The sequence below is a fragment of the Chlamydotis macqueenii genome, chromosome 3 (assembly GCF_036417535.1).
Source record: "Chlamydotis macqueenii isolate bChlMac1 chromosome 3, bChlMac1.mat, whole genome shotgun sequence".
Lineage (NCBI taxonomy): Eukaryota > Metazoa > Chordata > Aves > Otidiformes > Otididae > Chlamydotis > Chlamydotis macqueenii.
This window is the reverse complement of record NC_141558.1, coordinates 127,219,922-127,244,360: the sequence shown is the minus strand read 5'-3', so window position 1 is coordinate 127,244,360 and position 24,439 is coordinate 127,219,922. Positions and strand designations below refer to the sequence as shown.

At 43.6% G+C, this 24,439-nt stretch overlaps 1 protein-coding gene across 7 annotated transcripts in view; it reads right to left on the bottom strand.

The window, feature by feature from the left end:
- The window catches only part of RIN2 (Ras and Rab interactor 2), a 74,816-nt gene that overhangs the window by 7,193 nt on the left and 43,184 nt on the right, over window positions 1–24,439 (bottom strand). For all 7 annotated transcript variants that reach the window (XM_086744422.1, XM_086744420.1, XM_086744419.1 and 4 more), the window contains 6 exons: window positions 21,092–21,284; window positions 20,165–20,276; window positions 17,644–17,716; window positions 14,647–14,738; window positions 10,485–11,615; window positions 1,805–2,110 (listed from right to left, as the gene is read on the bottom strand). In XM_086744422.1, the coding sequence (XP_086600548.1) occupies window positions 1,805–2,110; window positions 10,485–11,615; window positions 14,647–14,738; window positions 17,644–17,716; window positions 20,165–20,276; window positions 21,092–21,284 (1,907 nt within the window). The remainder of the gene's footprint in view (window positions 1–1,804; window positions 2,111–10,484; window positions 11,616–14,646; window positions 14,739–17,643; window positions 17,717–20,164; window positions 20,277–21,091; window positions 21,285–24,439) is intronic.

Genomic DNA, 24,439 nt, shown 5'->3' with positions numbered 1-24,439 from the left:
TGGTCAACTCACAAAAGGCTGCCATGCCAGTCTGGCCTCACCTCCACCTGCGCTTCGGTCACTGGCTAAGAGATAATGAACAGGTGTTTTCTTTATACATGCAGGGACAACATCCACTTTCTGGAAGGATCCAGCCACAAATACTGAGTCTGAATCCCAGAGAAGCCCAAATATAAAAGCCTATTAGATCTGACGTGAAAACTCTGCTCATTTCCTTGGCAAAGCATAGTTAAAAACACCAGTGAGCAAAGCCTCCTATCATTCCCAAGGACCCAGTGAAGCATCATCAGCAATGGCAGCACACAGCTAACACACGAAGGCTATGCCGTACCTAGGTCTGTCTGTGCTCCTACCGCTTTTATTACATTTAAACTTCCTGTTGATAAAATACCATGTGGCCAGATCTCCGGGTCTGGCCAAACTGTATTCATTGCAGAACTGGTGTTATGATCACTTAAAACCACTAAGAGCAGGAGCCAACTTAAACTGTGGTGAAACTCCAGTTGACTGAAGGGCTGATATCTGAAGTTACACCAGCTAAGGCGTCCCCTCCAGATATTACACTATTATCTGGCTGAGCATACCATGGCGAAGCAGATACTCAAACAGCTGCTGGCTCAATGCCCTGTTTTACAAATCTCAGGTGACAGAACAAGACAGCCCAGGAGCATTTGCCACATCGTAGCCCAGGCCCCTCAGTGCAACAGTTAACATGCAGCAGCCTCTCAATATTTTTTTTCTGTGTGTTGGAAATACCTTACTCGGTGTGGTAACATACCATGGAAAAAAAAAAAAAGTTTAGAGCACTGCAGGCCAAGTCTCCTATATAAGTTTTAAATGGCAGGGTTTTGCACAGAAATAATAAGCTGGGCGGGAGCTCGCATCTAAGTCTTGCAAAAGTGCCTGGGGATCTTTAACACAGCCTCAAGCTTTCACACGTTCAGCTCAAATCTCAAAAGAAAGTAGGCGACTTGATCAGCACTGGATCCAGCAGCACATTCAATGCTCACTTAAGAAGAGAACTGCCAACCACCTGCAGCGCCTTACACTTGCTGAGGGAAAAACCTCTCCCACTACCACCAGCGTTGCTTCACCTTAGCTCATGACCTACCACAGCAGTGTACAGTAAGATGTTAGACAACAGATTTGCCCCTGTGAATTCCTGCCATCCAGCACGGAGTTTTAATTGTGCCACTGACCACTCAGCAGGTCTTACTGGTCTGTAGTGCCATTTCATTATCTAGGTTTCAAGGTCACTTTTGGACTCTTGCTACAGTGTAGAAATAGATGTTATTTCTGTTCCAGAAACACAAAATAAAATGTTCAAATGAGAACATTCAGGGGCACAGCAAGCCAAAAATACTGGATCAGAGGCTGCTTTCCTCCACCCATTAACACAGAGCCCTTGTAGCTGTCATATTGCATATATACTATTGAACTACTACAGCTAAATACAGGGTGTTACCTCTGTTACAGTTTTCAGAATCTCATTTAAAATCAGCGCCAAATTCAAGGCTTACAGGACAGCTTTTCTGACAGTCAATTTCAAAAGCTTACAGTTAAGCAAAGCTGTTTTTCTTTAAGCTGCTTCACAACTCTGCTTCAAGCTAAATTTGTAACATGCTGCCAGATGCATCAGAGATATCAGGAAAGAAGCAGAGAGGAAAAATCCCTCTCAAAAGGGCAAGGAAACGGTGAGAGCGCTTCAGGAGAAGGAGTCATATCTGCAGAATTAGGTGGTCTGACTTCCTCCAGCAAAAGACAACCCTAGGCTCAGAAACTTAAACCACAAGAAGCACCGTACCTGAGTTATTCTCCATAACAGTGTAAATCAATTTGCAAACTCTCAGCAGCAGCATGACTTTCTTTTCAGGTGAATACATTTTCTGCATGGTCATGAACTTGACTTTAATCTTTTCAACGTCCACAAAGTCTGGTGTTGGAACAAACACGCCCAGTTCCTGAGGATTCCTCTGCCGCACCAGCTGCAGGTTTTCCTTTAGCTGTTTCCAAGAACCGTCCGCAGTATGAAACTCTTTCAACATTGCTTCAATGTGGCCCTTCAACGGCTTCAGAATACACTTATGCATGGCCTTCTCCAGGACAACATCTGCAATGGGATAACACAAGTCCAGCTGAATTCCTCCTCTAGAGCAGAGCCAGTATTAACATAACCATTCCCAAAAGAGACACCATAGAGCAAACCCTACTTGCTACGGCCTATTTATTATACAAGCTAAGTTTCCAGATGTTTGTTAACAAGAAAACAAAAGGCAGAACAAAATCTGTATTCCATTTTCATTTATGGCAACGTAGTAAATACAAAAAAAACCCACAAAGACTACAGACTGTCACACACACAAAAAAAAAAGGCAGCAAGTTGCAGCTCCAGTTAACTTTTTCCTTTATTGGCCAGAAGTCCGAGTTTTATTTCACTTTGAGCTTAGACTTCAACTCCCAAACTTAAAGTAAAACACAGTCAAAACCGTAACTTTTGTCTGCTTTGCCTTGAAAGCCCATTCTTTTTGCATAGTTTCCATCAGAAACTGTAACTCGACCATGGTCTCCTAAAACTTGGCTCAATTTTGTCAAGATCTTTATGAAGTTGAACAGATTACGGGCTTTAAACTGTAAATGAAAACCAAGCTGTGTTGTCCAGCTTCAGATTTCATCATGCAAGCTCATATACAGCTTTGTCATCAAGTTTGAAGTTCTTTGGCAACAGTGTGCATGTGGCACAGTAACCACTTTTTTTTTTTTAAGAAAAAATTCTTGTTCTGCTCGAGTTTTTCTTTACCAGTTATTCTCCATTTTCCAAGTATGGACCACATCAACAGAGAAAGCTCTTTGCTAAACATTTCTCTGCAAACTTTTACTTTATAAGCTAGTTTCCTCTCCCACTCAGCATCCCTATGGTAACATGGCTTACATTAATAATTACCTTTCATCAGTTATTGTACCATAGTGAACACCCACAAGCACAAAAGACACTGAAGCCCCTTCAGCCTGGCCACTGCACCAACACCCTGATGGGTGGGGCAGGACCAGAGCCCAGAGCAGGCAGATGTGCCAGGGGAGCACAGCGACCCAGAGCAGGAAGAGGAGAGTGCGGCCGCCAGATCACTCATGTATACAGGCTAGCAGGGGACATTCCTGCTACTCGTGCTGGTGCTTTGCCTGTTCTTATGTGTTTCTCTTAGACCAGTCTTTCTCTCCCCCCTCGTTCTTTTTTTTTCTCTCTTTTTTAAATTGCAGATTTTTTCTAAGCCTTGGGATTTACACACACATACCTTCCAAAGAAGCATTTCCTACTTCTGTTTTCTTGCTTTTGCTTCACGCTTTCATTTATTTTATCCTTGCGTTCAGCCATTTTTCCTTTTGGGTCTTCATACCTCTCCTTTCCATACAAACACACCCTTCACAAGCTCCTCTTATGGTGCCTTTGCTTCATACATAGCATTTATTCTGTGTTTCTCTGGCATGCAATTCCCAAACTTCCAACTCTATCAGGAGCTCCCATCTGCCCTATCCCAATTCTCCTGGGGGTTCTGTAGCTTCTCTTGCTATTTTTCCATCCCAAGACCCAGATGAAGGTGGCTTCATTCCTGGATGCTTTAAAGGCATCTGGGCTCTCTCTCACAAGAGACTGAGAGAGCTGCTGGAAGGGAGAAACAGTCGATGTGAGGAGCAGCATTTGCCCCCTGATTTTCTAGATTTCCCTGTGGCCACCAGTAAAGACATAACCAGTCTGACATGTTCTTGATGGCCCGCCACACAGCCTGAACGGTGGATCCAGCTTCCCACCAGACCACAGCCGCCAGTTATACACAAGAAGTGGCAGCACTTGAAATGACTGATCCTTACCTGTGGTACTTGGTAGAGCCACACAATCACCACTGGCAGCACTACCAAATCCAGTTAGGACAGCAAAAGCATCGCCCTTCTGCACAGTGACAGAAACTGCCTCTCCCCCTGCTGTCAAAGCCATCCTCAGGGCTCATGGAAATATTTTTCCACCACGAAAAATGCACAAGTCTCGCCCACGGGTGTATTAGCTAGCTAAATTTCTAGAGGTACACATAGTTCCTTGCTAGCTTCACTGATGATGATTTTTTTTCCCCTGAAAATTCAGTTTTCTTTATTTCTACTGCCTATTCAGTTTTTTTTAAACAGCAAAAACACCAACTGCTTTCCTTGTAAGCGGAACACCTCTGCAGTTTGCATTCCAACTGTCTGGTCTCGTTTAAGTCAAAATTAAAGCAGTCGGTGCTGCCAAACATTATGTTAAGCAACAGAACTCTCTATCCCCATGAAATTTTAACTCCCACAGGCTTCCACTGGAGTTCTGCACATGAATAGTTAGTGTCGGCCACCCTTCATCTCAATAAAGCAGGGCCACCACCACATTTGGTCACAGGAGGCTCAATAAATTGTAAATAATTCAGCATGGATCCTCAGAGCCCTTGATCTGATAATGAGGAAGCACCCAGCCTGGGATGGGAGACTGGAAAACTCGGCATGCTTCTGTGACTGATCCCTAAGGCTCCAGGCTGCTGCCTGCCGTACCAGCATCTCCCTCCCAAGGCTACAGGAGCTGGATGCTGCCAGGAGGGAAAATTCCTCCAGAGCCCCAGTCCTTGCTCGGGGCCAGGCTTGTTATCTGTAGGCTAGAAGTGGAAGCCTTAAGTCTTCTGCCCTCGACCCTTAGTAAGTTAGTCCACTCCCACAGCTTCCCGTACAGATGAATCACATGGAATTTCACGGCTGTGCAAGATGGCAAGGAGGCGTTCTTTCATATCTGCAGTTTGTCACAGGCTCCACAAGCAGTGCCTGGAAATTGCTTTGAAATTTACTCGATCACATTCCACGGTTTCTCTGGGAACTTAAATCAATTTGAAGCAGCACAGAGGAAGAGAGCAGATAACTCACATGGCTGCGCTCAAAGGTCCACGCGAGGTCCAAGCACTTACTGCTGAAGGCTGTTCCTAACAGTTTCCGTGCTGTTAATGCGATGAGGTAAATAAAAAATAGGACGGGATATTTAGTAAAGCAGCCTTCAGTGCTGCTTAGTGACTGCATTGCAGCTAACAGGAGACAAATGAAATAAAGGACATAGAGCTGTGATCCAAAAGAGATATTAACTGCCTCCTCGGCTTGGTAAGGGTAGGCTGAGATAAACTGTCATTTTAACACAGCATGTTTGCACAGAACTAGCCAGCAAACAAGGCAGTGACTAAGTTATGACAGTGTGCCCAAGGTTTTTGTTGTTGTTTTAAAAAATAAAGCAAAAAACCCCAACCAAAAAAAACAATCCAAAACAACCTAGAACAATACACAATCTTTTCTTCACCCTTATGAATTCCTGGCACAGACATAAGAACCAGAGTTCTGCCCTCAACTTAAAAGTGGGAAATTCTAGCATGCTGATGAGGCCAACAGCACAGCAAGGTTGATAAGGACTGGACTTTTTTTAAAATGGTCAATAATAACACTCACATGTATCCTAATATAAAACCTATAAATATTTATATTATTATTAAAACCTGAAAGGACAGATCTTGTGATCTGGGTTTTAGACCAATATCCAGTGTCACAAGACACTTTGGGATCAGAACATCAACTATTTACCCTTCCTTCTGAACTGCTGTTACTGGCCCCTTTCAGACAAAGGGGTTTCTGGATATGATCCCACAAAGCAATCCCAGCCAGTAGAAGCTTTCACTGTTTAACTTCTAATGGCCACCAACAAAGTACAGAAAGGTCTCCCAGGTGGATTAGCATCTAAGTTGTGAAATGAAGACTGATCCTTTGTATTAACATCTCTGTATATTTCTCAGATTCCAAATCTGCAACAAAAATTCCTGTTTACTTCAGCATACAAGAAGTGTTTTCAAATATCCTCCCAATATGCTTAATACTCCAAAACCAGAACAGACACTCTTCAGACACCTTTTTTTTTTATTTTAAATTGTCTATTATTTGAGCTGAGCACCATGTAGCGTTCCTGAAATGATAGTTATAATTAGCCTCTAGCCTTAAAATGGGAACTGGAAATGCTTTGATAAATGAATTGCAAAGGCCAGCCAGCTAGTTTCGTTGTGACTTGTGGAAACACATCTGTATCCTGTGCTGACATGCTATTTTGTTTTGCTGCAAACCACATAAGTCTGCATCTAGAGAGGACAACATATTAGTCATTGCCAGTGTCCTTATACAGCCTCTCTACAACCCTTCCTGCCTGAAGTCGCAGGCGTGCTCTCACCTTTTCCAGACTGTCGGTTTACCCAATACCAACTGTTGTTGCTCCACTGAGATTACCTGTTAGATTCCAGACCCTGGATTTACTCACAAGCCCTGTTTACGATGGCCAAACCATTAATTGGTAAAAGAGTGAGACTGAGCAAGCCTGGGAACCATCACAAAAAGGCGCACTCCAGTACAGGTAACATTGCCTGGGGGCCGAAAGCAAAAGGTTGCTCTGCAACACCATGTCATGTACAGACAGGACACCTGACCACACTGCATTTGCTCTGTTTTAGATTTTCCTAATATCTGGCATGACTGATACAGATCTGTTTTAAGACAGCTCATGTCAGGATGGCCAAGTGTCCAGTTCTTAGTGGATGTCTACAGCGACTCACGCCTAGGCAAGGGCATCTCCTCCGAAGGAGCAAGACCCCCATTCCTTGATAATATGCACACCCCAAAACCAGAGGTAGGACTGAGGTGGGCAGTGGATAGGCAGCCATAGCAGAAGTTGAGCAACTAGGGCAGAAAGGTCTCTAGGGTACAACTCCCCTCATTTTACCCACACAAAACACACCAATGAATCATAGAAGTATCTGTGCTAGGTTTGTTTTGCTTTATTCAGCTGTGGGTTAATTAAAACTCATGCTATGGCTGCATGGTAAACACGTCTTCTTTTAAAGAAGTAATAAAGGAGCAGGGAATAAGTCACAAAGCAAATCAAAGGGATGTTTAGGAAAGGGAGAACCAAATCCTCTGCCTCTGCTCAGCACTTTTATCACTGGTTCTTATTTGCCCTATCCCCCTGCTCCCGTAGTGAAAGGCGGAACACTGGGGGACATGCTGGTCAGCCTCAACTCAACGTGAAAAGATACTAGGATAAACAACAGGGTAAGGGGGACGGGACACCAACACTAATGTACAAACACCTGGAAAGCAACACCTGACGTGAGTTTTTCAAGAAATAGTGGCATACCATTCTACATCTTTTAAGAGAATAATTGGATCAAGCGAAGAAGAGGGGAGCAGGGGGTGGGCTGTATCTTAACCTTTTAAAGACCCATAACCCTATTCTATGCAACTTCCCTATAAGCAAAAAAGGGAAATATTATCTTGCTGTAGCTACCTGTCGTGGTTTTGTTTAGTGAGGGAGGTGTGCATAAAATACTGCACTGAGAGCCCAATTATCAATGGCTGACTGTCAGATACAACAGATATTTGAAAAGAGGTACCACGGGGCTCAGCCCTGGGCTTTAGTCTATTTAGTATTTTCATTAAAGATTTGTATGATAAAGCAGAGAGTTTACATACAAAATCTGCATGTGATATCACGGCAGAGGTCGGAGAAGGGCACCACTAGTCCTTTGGAGACCAGGTTTAAAGTTATCTTTGTAAGTGGGAAACAGGCCTGAAGCTAACATGATAAAATTTCTTAGGAACAAAAGTAAACACCGCCTCCGGCAGAGGAATATCAAGGCAAAAGCACCGCTCAGAGAAGGCTCCCTCAGAGCAGCTGGCAGACGGGCTCCCATAGGGAACGGGCTATGCTCCGCCATGCAGTCTCCAGCTCCGCCTGCCTGCGCCGCCTCCACACAGGCCCCAGGCCCTGCCACGAGGCACGTCCTGTCACTGAGGGGCCAACACCTTCTCTCCAAGCCCCTTTTAACATTCAACATTTAAAAATCCGTTACAAATCAGAAACACCAGAACACGTAACAGGCAGTATTGTTTAGGCACCTTCCCAGGCGATCAGTTAATACAATATTGCCAAACTATTTAAACCAGTCAGTTCTTGGGCTAGGCCCAGATTTGGGCACTGACGCTGCAGTTGTTCAGGTGCTGATGCCGCCTGGTGATTACCTGACGAAGCGGTAACAGTCAACTTGACGCCTTTCTGTTCACAGCTAACAAAAGAAGAAACACAAACGAGAACTCCCAAACATTTGCTATTCAAGCAGCTGTGGACTATCAGGGTCTCCTCTGACCAGTCCAGGTCTTTGTTCTGTGGATACATATTCAGGCATGGACAACTTAAAATATTTTGCATTCGTCCTTAAACAATAAAAAGCCATGTGCCTTACTCTTGATTCTGTCCCTATACTGGGAATCCCATTGTTTGAGGAAGCGTTAACAGCCTACAGTGCTAAGATTAGGAGGCACCTGTCAGGAGGAATAATTAGAAATGCTGATGTGCATTTTCCCAATGGTCTGGCAAAAGTTAAACAATTTGAAGTGCCCCCCAGCTGGGAAACTTAAAAGATCTCCCACAGAAGATTTTTTGCTTGCAAGTCTGTGATGCAGTTCTACAAGAAAAGCTACACTATCACAAAGATCATTACACAGACACAGGAGAAAGTCTCAAACACCAAGGTCTTCACTAAGCCTGGGGGGTGCTGCTCTAGCATGTACTGAAATTCAGGAGACAACAGCAGGATAAGGTGAAGTCTGGCTGCCCCAGAACACATCCGGCCCTAGGCTGACACGCCGAGAGGAAAAACCTGCACCACAAAAGCGTAAACTGACAACAGAGGATAAATGACTAACTCAAAGTTAAAATTGGGGCTGCAATTCCATACTGAAATAGTCAAGCAGAGCCGTGGATAATAGGCAGGGCTACATCATAAAAAGTTCTCTGTAGGGATGACTAAATCTTGCTGTCACATAGTTATCTGCTTAGATCAGCAACATCTGATGCTCCTGATCCACTGTGGTTGTTTGCAGGCTCAAGCCATAGGCAGTAGATGATTCAAAAGCAAGTTCTTCCTTTGTTTAAACCATCCCACTTTATAAATTAATTGCATGTAATCGCATGATCAAAGCTAGACTTTGTCACCAAAGAAAACCAACGTAGGTTAGTTACATTTCATAGCTTATGCTACTGAAACATTTAAAAACAGACAGCGTTATACCAGTCTTCAGAGACCCACAGTCTGATTTAACCACACCCTTATAATGAAAAGTACAAGTCAAACCAAGCTTTCAAAAAAAGTTACAAGCAAACTAGATCTGTATTTCTTTATCCAATACCCAGTACTGTGCAGAAATCCAGGCGAAAACGCGCCTGCACCACCACTCACTGTTTTTTTTCTTCCACAAAACACCCACGTAATATTCTTCATTATTCTAGTGAGAACATTACACATCTCTGAAAGAGTCTCAGTTTTGAGGACACTCTTTGTTAGTGCTGTACTTGCTTTAGCAGTGCTTGTTACTTTTAATTGACTTTGTGTTAATGAAGTTGAGGTTATGTGAGAATACTTCCTCTCAGTCAAGGACGGAAACGTCAACACAAAATCACGCTCTAGTCCCAGAGAAAGAACTATCTGCCAAGTTTGCACCAGGCCAACCGTTGGGACACTGGGGTACAGGAGGAAAACAAGCAAATTAGGACTGAAGTGAGCTCACAAGGAAAGTATTCTGCCCTGAGGGATGTTTACCTCCTAAATGTGGCTTATAGGCTCTTTTACAAATACTGCTCAGACTCTGCAAGATAAAGGGGCAGTAAGATTTTATGCAGCAACAATGATTTCACTTTTGTGGATACACAAGTCTCTCTCTGTTGTTAAAACATGTATTCAAACATATAGCTCATCTGCAACCATTTATAAACAGAGAGGTACAGAAAACCCGAGGTTAGCAGCCCCTTCCCTCTCTTGCACGTATTGGTTGGTTTTTTAAAACTCTCATCTATCTTTTTATTTAGCTTCATGTGTAGGGACGGTGCAGCTTTACTAAGAGTGAATGAGAATGTCTGGAAGAATAAGATTTATTTCAAAAGTAAGAATATCTCTCTGCTCCTAACTGTCACTAGTTTCAAGCAAATTCTAGTTTTATGGCTACAATCCATACGGTTAAAATAGGAACAGTTTTGGTCCAAGCACTGAGAACTATTTCAGCCCCATTCAGGGAAAAATACAGAATCCTTTATTTGCTGGCACACATGTATCATTAACAGTACGGCAGCTAAAAAAAAAAAGTAACAATCAGAGGCAAGAAGTCCACACTGCAGTTCTTTTAAGCATAACTTTTAACGAACAATTTTGTAGCATTGCTCTTCCAAGTTGCTAAGGTGACTGGGGGTGGGAGGGGGTGGTTTTGTTTTAAGACTTAAATACTCAATGGCTTGAACTCTGCTAACAAAATCAACCTCGCCTTTCCAAAGTGGCACAAAGACTATCACTATAAAGACAGATTAAACATTTCCACCTTCCCCCAAAACACAGGACACTGGTTCTTACCTATTTGGTCCTCGGGAATCAGTGATTCGATTGGGGGATCAAGTTCGGAGCTTTGGGACAAATAGTTCTTGACTTGGGTCATGAACTGCCGAATCGTTTGCAGCATATCAGTGCTGGAAACATGGCACTCCTTGTTTTCCTGGAGAAAGCTGATATAGTCCTGCACTAGGCATCCAAAGTAAGTGCGTTTGTCCTGGGACATCTCTGCAATTTTCTTAATCATCCTCTTTTCAGGGGTCATGAAGGAACTGAAAACTCCACTGACTTTCCGTAGCTGAGATTTCACAATTTTGGGGAGAACAAACGAACTGTTTCTTTTCTTCTTGGGCTTCAAAGGGGGTGCCATGCTCTCTTGGTCGCTTTCCCCATCAAAATCCTCCAGGCTGCTGTTGGTGTCCCCCTCATAGCCAAAGAGCGGCATGCTCCGATCGAAGTCCAGCGAGTCAGACGAGGAGGTGGAAATGCTCATGTCGCTCAGTCTCTGCCTGCCTCCATTCCACGGTATGTGTGACTCAGAGCTGGTAGCTACTGTCTTTTTGGCAGCTGCTGGAGCCGGTTCGGGCAGGGTTTCACCTGGAACACCAGCAGCTTCAGGCACACGCACGGAGCTGCAGTCAGGTCGAATTACCACAGCGGTCTTTGAGCTACCTTCCACCTCCGAGCAAACAGCCTGCTTCTTCAGCCGAGGAGGCGGAATAGGGGTTGGTTTATTCTGCAGCAAATCCAAGCCTCTCTCTTTCTTACGGTTGACTGTTTCTGGCATGCTCGCCTGCTTTACAGTCCTGGAAAGCTGCGGACTCGTGAGGATGCTATTAATAGAAGGAGGTGGCGGCCGGGGTGGGGGAGAGCGGGGCCTCACTGTACCATTCACGTCCTGAGTTCTCGGGCTCTGCCTTTTCAGACTTCCACTGACATCCTGGCTGTGCACTTTTAAGAAGAGGGGATTAATGAAACACAGCGCTCCGTTGGTCTGGCTGCACTCCAGCTCAGAAGGCGTTCTGGTTCGTATAGAATGCACTCCATTTATAAGGCAGAGCTGACGTGAGTCTTTACAAGCACTGTCCAAAGGCACAGGCCTATGGGGAGGTGAAGAATCTGGGGGGTTGCTGTTAGCCGGGGAGCTCCAAAAGTCTGAAAATCATCATGGAGTTAATGTAAGAAGGCAAAACAGCAGGCATATGGCTTTCAGAACATTCAGATCAACATCACCAGTTTCAAGCATTAAGAAATTTAGACAAGCCTTTACTAACTCAGAGGGGGAAAAAAAAAATTCCGAGGGAACCTCTTGAAGCACCACCAGATATAACTGCATGCTACATTCCCAGGGCTATTCTTACTCATTTATAAATATCATGACAAGCGTGTAAGCTTCACATCAGCCCACTGAACCGAGATTAAAAATAAACTGAGAATCAAAGAAAGGAATGGAGGCTGTAACACAGTAAATCTTACCAACTTGAGACTGAAACAAACAGCAACTACTCACTAGTATCTCACTCGGGAGAAACAAGCCTAGATTCTCAGCTGGTATTAGTAAGTTCATTCCATTAAAGACAACAGGCTGATTTACATCAGCCGATGGACACTTCTGGCAACTCAACAAAAATTTTGGTTTGGTTTCTTTTGATAGCAAACAAAGGAAACTACACACAAAAAGACATCTGATATTCTGCTGTTAGGTGCACACATCATCTTCAGCTAGGCAGACCAGACACTGGTGTCTCTTTAAGAGCGCTGGCCTGCAGCCCTGCCTTTGCTATGGTGACACAGTCTGTCTGAGGTTTGAGACGCTCAGCAGCACATAAATAGACCACATGTGCAGTCCACACCAGCGGAAAACCTGTGCTAAATCGGCTGCAGCCTTTGCGCTTGTCCCAGCAAAGCGTTAGCATGTTTGTGAAACGGAGTCAAAGGTAAAGCCCATCAGCTCCTGAACATATGAAGACTGAAACCAGACAAGCCCTCAAGGACAGCAATCGAACTGAAATAAGGGAGGAACGCCAGAGACGGGAGATTTTGCTAAAATTTGCCAATCTTATCACAGCCTCTTTTCCCATAGTGTTAAGATGCCTCATTTGGGTTGCTGATCCGTGAAACCTGGGCCCGATTGCAGGAACACCGAGCACTCCACAACAGAGCCCATGCCCGATGCCTGTGCCTTGCCTATGGGGCAGGAGACAGGAAACGGCCCCTGGGAACAGGCCGCTGACCGAGAATCTGTACGGGCACTGACATGTTTCTCTACATAATCATGCAATGCAGATGAGTTTTTCCAGCTCCATGACTTCACATCCTGCCTACAGATCCCTCAGCAGGCTGAGCAGCATGCCTGGCACGCGGGCTGTTGCAAACATGCGTGATGTAAATGCCGCTGCAGGTGAAACACAAGAAAGACAGAGAGGGAATCTTATGTTCAGCACGTGAAACCGTACAGGTTGGCAACAGCCTTGAAACCTTTACCGCCAGTTCTTCCTGATGTGGTTCACTGGGCTACATGCCATCAGCCTGCCTCGTGCAGTTCTCCCTCTGAGCCCACAGCGCAACAAAGCTCTGACAGGAGCTAGAGCCCGCCATGTTCAGACCAGGGTGTTCTGCATTATGTATTGCTTAAGGAGAGCTCAACGCTTAACAGGAAGGGCCCTTGGGAGTTTCTAGGCATCTCTTGGGTCCACAGCATTGAAGGGATAACTTCCTGGTATGCTCTTAATCTGAACTTTGTTGTCTGTTTTTCTGCTCATTGAAACTGTGTTCTTCATCTGGTGTATAGTAAGTAACTGATCCCAAATACACCAACCACACAGTTACATACTGATCCATCAGTCTCCTCAGCTTTTAAATGTATTAGCTTAAAGAAACAATGCACACAGTGTAGACAGATTTTTTTCTAGAGCAAGATGAACTGCAGCCGGTAGGCCACGGTGCTCTCGGCTACTGAGAACAAAAGACAGTGTGGTCAGTTTAGAGAGGTTGCTCAACACCACTTATCATCTCTGATGGACAAACTCACCTAGTGTTACTTTAACAGTCCCAAGTGTCACTGGGAGACTGTCTTTACCACACTGTATCCCAATCAGAGTTTTTTCTCTCCATCTAAGCATTCACCTAATCAGTAGTTCCACGTTTGCCTTTAATCCCATGAAAATCCACACTTTTATCTAATTACCTAAACTGTCAGATAAGCACTGCATAAGTCATTTATCTCTCTCTCAAATAAATTCCTTAATTGCATTGCTGCTGCAGCAAAACAAAACATAAAGCAGTGCAATGCTTCCCTGTGTATGGCTTTGCTGCAAAGTCTTGTGAAATAGTTCTAGCGAGCCTCATATGACACTGATTTAGTGAGGCTCCGTTTCTAAATCAAACGCGATTCAAAATCTACCGGGACAAAGACTGCCAACAATCAACCCTTCCTTCCTGCAAAAGGAAATGAGGCCATTCAGCACTTTGCGGGAGTTGCTCAACGATCCATCTGGGTGGAGCCCATGTTTCAAACCCCAGTAGGCTTTGCATCTCCTGCAAGCGCAGGGTACCTTTTACAATGAGCCTGTATTGGTTGCAGCAGTCAAGCAATGCAAAGACACATCCTTGCATCTTTTGTTATTTTGAAAATTTCACCAAACCAACGTGCATGGATACATTCTGCAGATCCTATGTATATGCTCCTCCTTTTATTAATATGCTACTGTGTTGAGCCACTGATCTCAAAAATCACCATTCTAGGATCGCATGTCAACCTCAACAGAAATTTTATTAGCAGTGAACCTCCGTTCCTACACTCTCCTGGCAACTCCAGCAAATTATCAGGCTAGCACCTGCTATGTGAGCCCACAGCCAACACTAGCCCTTGGAGGAGAAGCTACATCAAACCTCTGTCTGGGGACTGCAAAATTTGCTTTGCCCAAGGGCTGCCCAAAGAGGGGAGAGGAGAAGGAAGGGAGGAAGGAAACAACACTAACAAAAATATCACATAAGGCACAAAAGGAAGGAAGCACACCAAGTTCACCATTTAGCAAGTACAAGGTTTGTCCTTCCCAGTAAGAGAAGCTGCTTTTCTAAATGAAATCTGTATCATCACTGACCATTGTGAAAAACTTATACACACTATTTCTTCAAGCTTACAGTAATGCTACAGGGAATGACATCTAAGTAGATATCTACTTACTCAGTCCAAGCTGAGCAATCTCTTCGAGTTCAGCTTCTGTCTTTGCTGCAGCAATAGCATGAGGCAACTTCAGGGTGAACGGAAGGACATCCCTGTTGTTGAAGAGAAAAACAATTATGGGTTTCACAACAATATCCATAGCTTTAAAAGCATTTGTTTTGAACACTGGCAGTGGCTGAGCTCCGATTCTTATTCTCCTCTTGTGCTGTGGCAGGTAACACAAGCCTTAAACACAGTGAAAACATTACCAACCCCAAGGCTCCCTTACACTGGAAGGTGGTGTGAAGTGCAAATGACAATCAAGTCCCCAGGACTCTCTTTAGGCTCATTTCCACAGAGCAATCCAATATTTTCTCCCATTACAGCAGAAGCTATAATTGGTCTTTTAAAAGCATACCAGTGAGATGCAAAAGTGTCATCTGCCCTTAACCCTTCAACGAAGCTTCTTATTCTCCGAATAGGCTGTTGATTGCTCTCAAACTTGAATTCCAGTTTTCAGAATAAAAATTTAAATGAGTACTTGGGCAGCTACCCTAAAAATTTCTAAGTTAGGATGTTTTGGTGCTGCTCTGTCCTAGGCTGAAAACACACTCCATGTAAGAAAGTCTCTATAACTTATTCTCCTATGTGGTTTCTCTTCACTGCAGACTAGAAGTTCAGTGGATGTTTACAAAGGGAGATGCATGGCTGCATGAACAACATAAACCAAATCCAGTGTAAAAAGCTTTTAGACAGAGATTTTAAGGGACAAAATTACCTGAGCATATGTACATTGTATGAGTACTACCATCAACCAACACTACCTCTCTTGCATGCCCAATTGGTACCAATACACCTTCAAACAACAGTGCATGCTAAACTACAAAATCTGTAGTAGATGTACTTATGTAATTAAGAGTAAATGAGAACAAATGGAGCACAGGAATCCTACACACAACTGATGCCAGCATATATTTTTTTTAAGGCTGTGAACAAGCCAACTGTTGTAGCACAGACAGACAATGGGTTTTTATCACGTAAATATTCTCTGTGGTGTATGTTAACTTGTTGAAAAAACAGGATCTCAGAACACCACTCAAATTCAAATCAAGTATGTGCACGAGACTGATACGCTAACTAAAAAGTATTTGAAAAGACACTTTCAACATTGTACGACAGATAACCTAGAGTCTAGAACATCATTGTGGACTCAATACAAAGACAGACAACCCTCGACTCCTCATACAAATTGTCTGTGTATCTATTGCAAAAAAAACTTCCTCTGGTTTTAGGAAACCCTTCTGGGCTTGCTGTGATGTACAAAATGGTACACCCTCTTTCTCACAAAGCTACCTATCTGCTTCCATAAGAAGTCTATATATTTCCCTCTTGCACCCCCAGCAATCCTAGGCTGCTGCCTGAAGAGGACAAGGACGCTGGGTAGATGCTGCCACTTAAACATTAGTGAAACAGGTACGCTTAGGATGTTTCTCCATGGAATGGGGCATCCGCTTCTAAAAGCATACCCACAATCAAAGAGCAAGCTTCATTTACTGACATCACTGGACAGGTTTGAGGCTGAAGTTGTATTTATTACTGGTATCTGTGGATGGGTCTGCAGCTAAAGTTGTGTTTAAGAAAATGCACTAGGAAAGCTTTAACACCATGTCTAAGTTGTGACTGCCACTCTTTTCACTTCCTTCCCCTTCCCCAAAACGCAACAAAAGGAACAGAACAAGAAGCAGGTGAAGAGCCTGGTTATCCAGTTTTGTTTGTGCCTCCTGAACGGAATGCCTGACTGCATCAGGATAGTGAATTCACACCTGGCTCACTGAAGTACCAGTAAGAAAATTAAAGCCACTTTGCAGAGAGTGACTTTTATTTACGAGATTCACGAGCAAGGCAACAAGCTACTGTGCACTTGTGGACTTACTTCTAGCAAATGTGAAGCAACTTGGAGCCTTCAGTAAAAAACATGGGATTACCTAATGCAAACACATCTACATGTGCTGCAGGCTCCCTGCAAGCACTTAGAAGGAACTGACCAGAGCTTGACTAGTGTGCAGAACTCAAAGGGTGACAAGACAAGGACACCCTCAGCATTAAACTGCTTTTAAATGCAGTTTCAGCTCATTTCTTATTTGAGTGCTGGCCAATTACTTATGTCGTATAAATGCTTCTTTCATCTCACACATGTACAGCTCGGAAAAACGGAGGCCTGTAACAAAGGCAGTCTAGATGCTTGTCTGCCACAAAGAACAGTGAGCACAGCAACATAAGTGTATCCCTAGTGAGCGTTTCCCACACCAGAAATCACCACTGTCAGCACTAATGGGCAACTTCATTGCAGTAAAAAGGACCAAGACCATAAAAGCTGCCTCTCCCTCCTTCCTTCAGAAAATGTGCAGATGTGCAGTTTGGCCATGTCCTGTCTGTGGATAAATGTAAGGCTTGAGCATCAGTCTGGAAGTTTTCACCAGTAAACTAAAGTCAAATTGAAAACAACTCACAAGATAAAAAACACCAGCTATTTTTGCTCTGCATACTATTTGGAAAACAAGTTGGGCAACCACAGACTGGAAAGCTGATGAGGCCATTTTTGTTGTTTACAACTTACTTTCACATCTCTCAATTGTCATGTTCTACAGTGTCATCTGACATCTTTCTATTATTCTTCAAAAATGCTTTTTACTAGCAATTTCAAGAAGTAGACATTGCAAGATAGTTTACGATGCTTATTACTGAGTTACAGAGCAATCAAGAAAGCATTGCAAGATACTAGCTAAAGTAAAGCTCAACTTGGCAACGCTTCACAGTTGGGTGGTACACATAACACCATCCTTCCCATAATAAGACAGACTTCCTTCCAAACTCTCATTTCTTATTTCTCCCATTACCTTCTAAGACTACCCAGGAATACTTGTAGACTGGCAACATAAATACGCTGAATCAAATCCGTGGGAGTCTCTTTCTCAAGGCAGTCTAGCAAACGCGACGCGGAACATAACACCATCTTACCTGCTAATACAGTAGAAAGCAATGAGCCTGAATAAATCTGCAAAACTTATTCCAGACCCCTCCAAGGAAAATGCTGTGAAGAAAGTTACAAGAGGGAAAGGATCACACATCTCTTCACCGTTTCTTAGAAAAGCTAATAAAATGCATCTCAGATTTTTGCACAAAATTACTAAGTTTGCACCATCAAACTAGCTACTGCTTGGTTAAGAGAACAACTGTGCGGAGGAGTACGTTTCTGCTACAGACATTTTCAAGAACACACTGATAGTCTTGGTAGTGGGTTTATTTTTGCATTCCAATCGTATGACCTAATTCCTGGGAAACAGATCAAGTATGATTAGAAGTGCACAATGTTTTGCTAGTACACAATAAATCAATAACTGAGGCTTTGTTTGCCCAGTGTACGAATATATCTCTTGTTAAATCTCTTATTTCCTCCTCTTGCATTCCATCCTACTCACTTGTCTTCTCCCCAGATGTGTTAGCACCTAATGGGAGATGATAAATTTTTATTCACTTCAAGAAAACCATTTAACCTGAAAACCCTTTAAAAAAAACAAACAAAAAACCTCAGACAATTCTATGCAAGGTAATGCCACAAAGCAATGAGGGAGGAAGACATAAGCAATGCTTTTCATTTTTTCCCCCCTCTGTACCATTGTTTCTTACTGACACAAATACTTGTTCACAGTAATGACGACATAGGAGTGACTGCCACCTCACTCACTTTAAACACGCTCTGATTCCAGTGGTAAATCTCACCCAGTGACTACAAAGATCAAGCAGAAGCAGCTCCTAGAATGAAACGAGCTAGATCCTCTGGACACAACTGAGACCAGAACAGAGGGAAGAGCATTTATGAAATGTAACAGTAGCACAGGGCAGGTTCCTGAAGTACATGAACCCAGTCCCTTGCAGCCTCGGACAGCCTCTACAAAAGGGTGAGTGTGAAGTCTGTGATTGCTTCAGCCCACCTCCGCGTCAGAAAAGCCAGATCACAGGGGTAAAGCTCCCGCTGGTGCAGTGCACACACTGTCACTGTTTCACTGGTGGAGGAATGCTTTTGAAATTCATCTCCCAAGGACAGCACTTCCACTGCTGCAGATGCTTCAGACATCCGGGCTGAAACAAGGTGGACTCCCAGGCTTGGCAGGGAAAGGCAAAAGCCACGCAGCAGCTTTGGATACCTCAGCAACGCCTCTCAATAAGGGCCAGCTCCCCGACAAAAGGTTCCAGTGCTACCAACTATGAAGTCTGCACGTGAACCAGAGGAAAACTTTAGTCAAGTACTAATCTTTTATCCGACCTTTAAACCGAAGGGCAGGTCAACCCGGTCGTTGATCTTTAAGAGAGACACCGACAATGCAGACAGTAAGCATGCAGGTGATCTGGGGGCGGGCTAAGAGAAGATGAGTGTTCAGATCCCTGACTACAATTAAAACCTCAGCTATGACTGGTGACTAAAAACATCAGCAGATACTTCCCCCTTGTGGTGAAGTTTGATTCATGAAAGACAATATATTATTTTCTAGATGGGAGAGAGGGAATTCATTACTACTACAAGCCTACAAACACAGCCTTAGATCAACTATCATTGAGAGCTCTCTCTTTTCTTTGCCATGCCTTGTTTGTAACTGGAACCAAAACCAGACACATAAAATTCATTTTTTGTTGCTGGGGGCAGGGAAAGGAGAGGTAACAAGGAAAGACTCAATTAAGATTATCTCCGTTTACTACTGGAAATAGAACTTAACTACAGAGACTCTGCTTCAGGGAAGTTTAACTGAAATTGTTGCTGATTTTCTCCAGTTTTCACTTTATTGTTTAAATGAACCATTTGCTCCACTTGCAGTTTCCACACTGCATACACTCAGCAGCTGCAGCTTCCTTTTTTTCATTCCTGTATCTCAAACATATTTTTCACACCCTCCCTCTAAAGAGATGAGGGTAGTATTGTTTTGAAACCATCTGGAACTCCAGCATTTGCTCGTTTCTATTAGAAACCGGGGAACAAATATAGTTGGAATTAAAAAAGAAAAATAATTGATCTCTCATCAGAAACAGTTCCAAAGGGTTATGATCCATCTAGTTATTACATTTTAACAAAACCCCACCCAAATTTGTAGACAGAGAGAGCTCACGCCAGACTTGTACCCAAGAATAGTCCCCTGAGTACAAGGAAATGCGAGGACATTTCATTGAGAGCAGACAGGATTATAGACTGTGTTTCCACAGATGGGGATAACTACCCATAATAATCAATGAATCTTGGATTCAGCAAGGTACAAAAAAATAAATATTCCAGCTGTGTCCAGCACAAACTTAAGTGTTTCTGTATATTTTCCCTTCTCCAGGGGATGTCTGACCCACTCGCAGAGCCCCCCGCAGAGAGCACCGCAGGCAGTCTGTGACACCACTGGCATGACTTTGGGTATCTTCTGCTGTGGGTTTCACCAGTGCAGAGTGCTCCTGGCTCATACAGAGTGACAAATAGCTGAGAAGTATGTAACTCATGACTTACTGTACGTGCTTTCTTTTATTGCAAATTCTTTCAGGCAGGACCCAGAGTCACTGGGCAGACGCAGAGAGATAACTTTCTTCTGCAATCTTGCAGATTTCCTAACCAGAAATATCTGTTGTGGAAAAGGCAAAAGTAACATGGTTTTAGCTTCAGAGATGCCTTAAGAGACAGATTATAGACGAAAGCAACTAGAACAACTTCATGATCTCTGATCTGTATAAAACATCTAGAGTTTTACTCAGTCGTTACTGTATCGAGTTCACCAGCTTAGTGTAAAATGACAGTAGAACATTTGGAAAAAGCATCTCTTCCTTGTGTAACATAGACACATGACACCACATCCATTATGCCCTTCTCTGAGCTCTCCAGGTTAACATGCAGCAAATCCCAAGCCCTGAGTCAAGCTGCAGATTCTGGAGGAGAGTGACAATGGAGTGCTCTTGTGTCGTACCAGCCCATTCATGCAATCCTTCTGCTCTGGGATGGAGGCAGCATTAGAAACATGCCATCAGCCTCATCCAGGGCCTGGTTTCCGTCAGAGCAACTTTAATACAGGCACCAGTGAAGGATAAAGTGCTGACATTTCCCATTTATCTATTGCTTTCTTGTTACGGGGGAAAAACATCTGTTACATACGACCCTGGTCAGCGAGGTCCAGCTTTGAAGCTGTAATTGCAGCTCCAGAGGACCCCAAGCTAGTCCCCCAATGTATCAGCCCAGATAATGGGTTACACTCCAACTGGTCCAGCTGCCAAGTGCTCAGGAAGCGCTCACTTGGATTATCCAAAGCACAGAATGGGGGTGGGATGTTGGTTGGTTTGGATTTTTGTTTGCTTGGGTTTTGGGGAGTTTTTGTGGGTTTTTTTTTTTTTTTTTTAAAAAAAAAACACACACTTGCATCAAATAAATTGAAATGTAACTCCTTACCCCAGGAGGCTGGGACTGCAGAATTCCCATGGCTTCAGCATCGTTCAGACCAAGCTGCAGCCACACAGGGTGAGTATGGAGAAGCTTGTCCAATATGCTTAGCTTGTTGGATAGGCTGTCATATCCAGAGTCCCGGGGGCAGCTTTTTACATCATTTTTCTCAGGAGAGGCATTATCCATGTCCTTTACTAGACTGTGAAAAATTTAAAAAGAAACCCCATAAATTAGACATGTTAACCTCCTATAAACAATCATTCAGTTCAGCAAACAGAGTTACCACAAAGCTAATGGCACTGCTGGCACCCTGGACCGGTATTTCTCCTACTGAGAATTCATATAATTAGTATACACAAAAATTCTCTAACCCGTAAGATTTTTCTTTCACTTCTCCTCAATTTAGCAGCTAGCTATTTTTATTCCCAGATTGTAAATGCTGCAACCCGCAGAAATCCTCCTCTGTCCTGCCTGCCAGAAAAATCTGTTCAATACTCTGACAATGGAGCAACCCACTACCTGTTGATGATCACCACACCAAACACAAGCACTCCTGTTTGTTTGTAGGTATGATTTTCACAGCAGAAGCCCACAAGCTAGCATCACTTCATCTTATCCCCAGACTACAGTCTCTGCTCCACCAGCCTTGTCATCTTGTGTATCTGTCCTTGTTCTCCTCTGCTAACAAGCAGACCTCAGTCAGGAGAAAAGAAAAAGGAGAAAGAAAAGGAAAAAAAAAAAAAAAAGGAAAAAGGAGAAAAAAGGTTAAATCCCCCAAATAACCCTCCCTAAGGAACAGCTTCATTAAGAAATCATCTTAAGTGGTAGTAATTTTTTACGGTCCATGCTCTAGATTCTCTAAATATTTACATTTTTGCTATTTTGCCATGAAAGGTTCTCACCTCACATTTTAGTACTATACACTTCCCAGGATTAGAAGTAAGGAATTTTATATTTATGCTTTTAATTTATTTGGCTCTGGATCGACTCCTGTGTGAGGAATAAAGGCTAAGCTAAGTGTGAATGTGGCAAATTAATGTAAGGTTAAAATTTATTTGGGGCAGGGCAGCCAAAGTTACTGCTAAATTCAGTAACGAAGTACAGTTCTTGGAGGCTACAGATATTTGTTATGCATGAAAAATCCAAATAAATGGAATACTCTGAACAACTCCCTTTGTTATGCAAAGCTTCGCCATCATTCATATGGTACAGAACACCCGGTACGATTGCACAAGCGTTGCTGGTTCAAATTCCTCATTTTTGAGCTACAAGTACATCCTGTGATTCTTCCAGTGCTAGAAATCACTACAGAACAGTGACTCTGGTAACCGCTTCCTGATGACAGCGCTTGAGCACAGACCAAACACAGCCTGCAAGCTCCAGAGACTCGCTGGGATGCCAGGCACGGGGGCTGTGCTCTCCCCAGCCCTTTTCTGGCAGCAGAGGGCAACACAGCTGCACTGGACCCTGCGAACCGCCCTGCAGTTCTGACCCGGGTGCTCTGGACAGGCAGTAAGCACCATCACCAGCACCTACCACCTTCCTTACGCCACTGCACCCACAGCAAGCAGGTAGAGACCTCACAGGCACAGAAGCGCTGAATGTTTCAAAACATACTAACAAAAAAATCCCCTTTCTCCCCTCAAAAAAAAAACCCCAACCCCAAAACAAAACCCACCAACCATCCAACCAGCTCCAAACCACCAGATCACTTTCGTCTAGCTTTGGTCAGCAACCTGCAGCACCGCTGGGCAGGGCTAGAAAGTAAAGTAAATGGGGTAGAGCGCTTTCACCACATGATCAGGTAAGAACAGGCACAATTACTCAAACTTTTCACTGCCTGGATCAAATATCACCACAGGATCACCTGTGTGCCTCTCCCTTCCTTTTTGTCCTCTCTCTGCTTATTTATGATGTGACGCCTTTCAGATTTGCAAGGTATTGAAAACGCAGATGATCTTCCCTCGCTGAGTGTCAAAAGCTGTTAGAATCTGCCAATATGTGTTCAAGAGGCACAAAACACACAAACATGTCAGAAGAGAAGTAGCGTTTACATCAGTTATGAAAGCCCTCAGAAACCGCCACAGCAGCAATCCTGGGTTCCCCTTTCAGTCACGGACCCGCAGAATCCAGTGTTGTGATGTATGCATCTCCACAAAAGTCAAATAACTAATAAAAAGTGTTTTCATGAGCTGTACCTCCAGTAAATACTGCTCAGAAACTTTCCCCTCACCTTCAGAATCAGAAGCCAAAGACAGGCTGTGGCAAAGTACAAGTTACATGCTGACACCGGCTGCGGGCATTACTAGATATGACTGACACGCATTCCTTGGTCAAGGGGTGGAAACTAAATGTGTTGCAGAGGGAACATGCCTGAGAGGGGAAAAAAAAATTTGCCTACAGAAGAAAGTTACATCACAGGCAAAAGAAGGTGCAGGACTGGTATCAGCTATAAGGCCTGGCACTGCTTGCTACCACGGAACAACCCAAAGCCAGTGCTTGCACGTGTACGTAGGATCACGGTGTTCCTCTTCAGTATGGCTGGCTTAATGCTGTCAAACACACCCAAACGGTTACAAATCGGAGGACTAATTTGAATAGAGAGCTGTCTGGTCCCTGGAATCTCCAGGTACTTATACGCACAATCCCTCCCACACACTGACATCTGAGGAGGAGTGAAATCTGTGAGCCCACAAGTTACTGACCCAGATACACACACACTGCACTGTTGCAGTTGCTTCTGCCCCCTCAAGAAATAAGTCAAATATTACAAGTATTGATTATGACAAAGCTTGCTGCCACTCCTAAACACCACCAGTTCAAATGACCTCGATGCACCTCAGCTAGATCAGTACGTCACTGAAATCCACAGGAAGGTGAAGTACAAACAGACAACACTTTAAAAAAAAAGTATTTCCTATCCAAATAATAGAGAGAGAGGCAGAGAGAAAGATCAGACCTGGTGAACTCTGGCAAGAGCACAGATTAGAAAATATGTCTGGCAAACCACATACAACCTATGAGAAGCCACTTCCCAAGGTCCAGGAGGTAAAAGCAGTCAAAAGTCCACGGATCTGTTTTGACAGCCTATTTGCAATGGTCTAGCACTGAGCAACACAGCCCAAGTTTGTTTTTTATTCTTAAAATTATTTTAATTAATGATCTGGATACTAAACATACAGAGTCAAACTCTGACACATTGGAATTTTTGAAATTTCTTACATCTTAGAGTCAGACTGCAAAATTATTTGAGACTGGGGTGTGCGTGTAACTTCTTTGGAAGCAACAGAACAGAAAGAAGAACCATCTGAATTCCTCACCATCACCTGATCAATTCAAATGAACAGAGTAAGA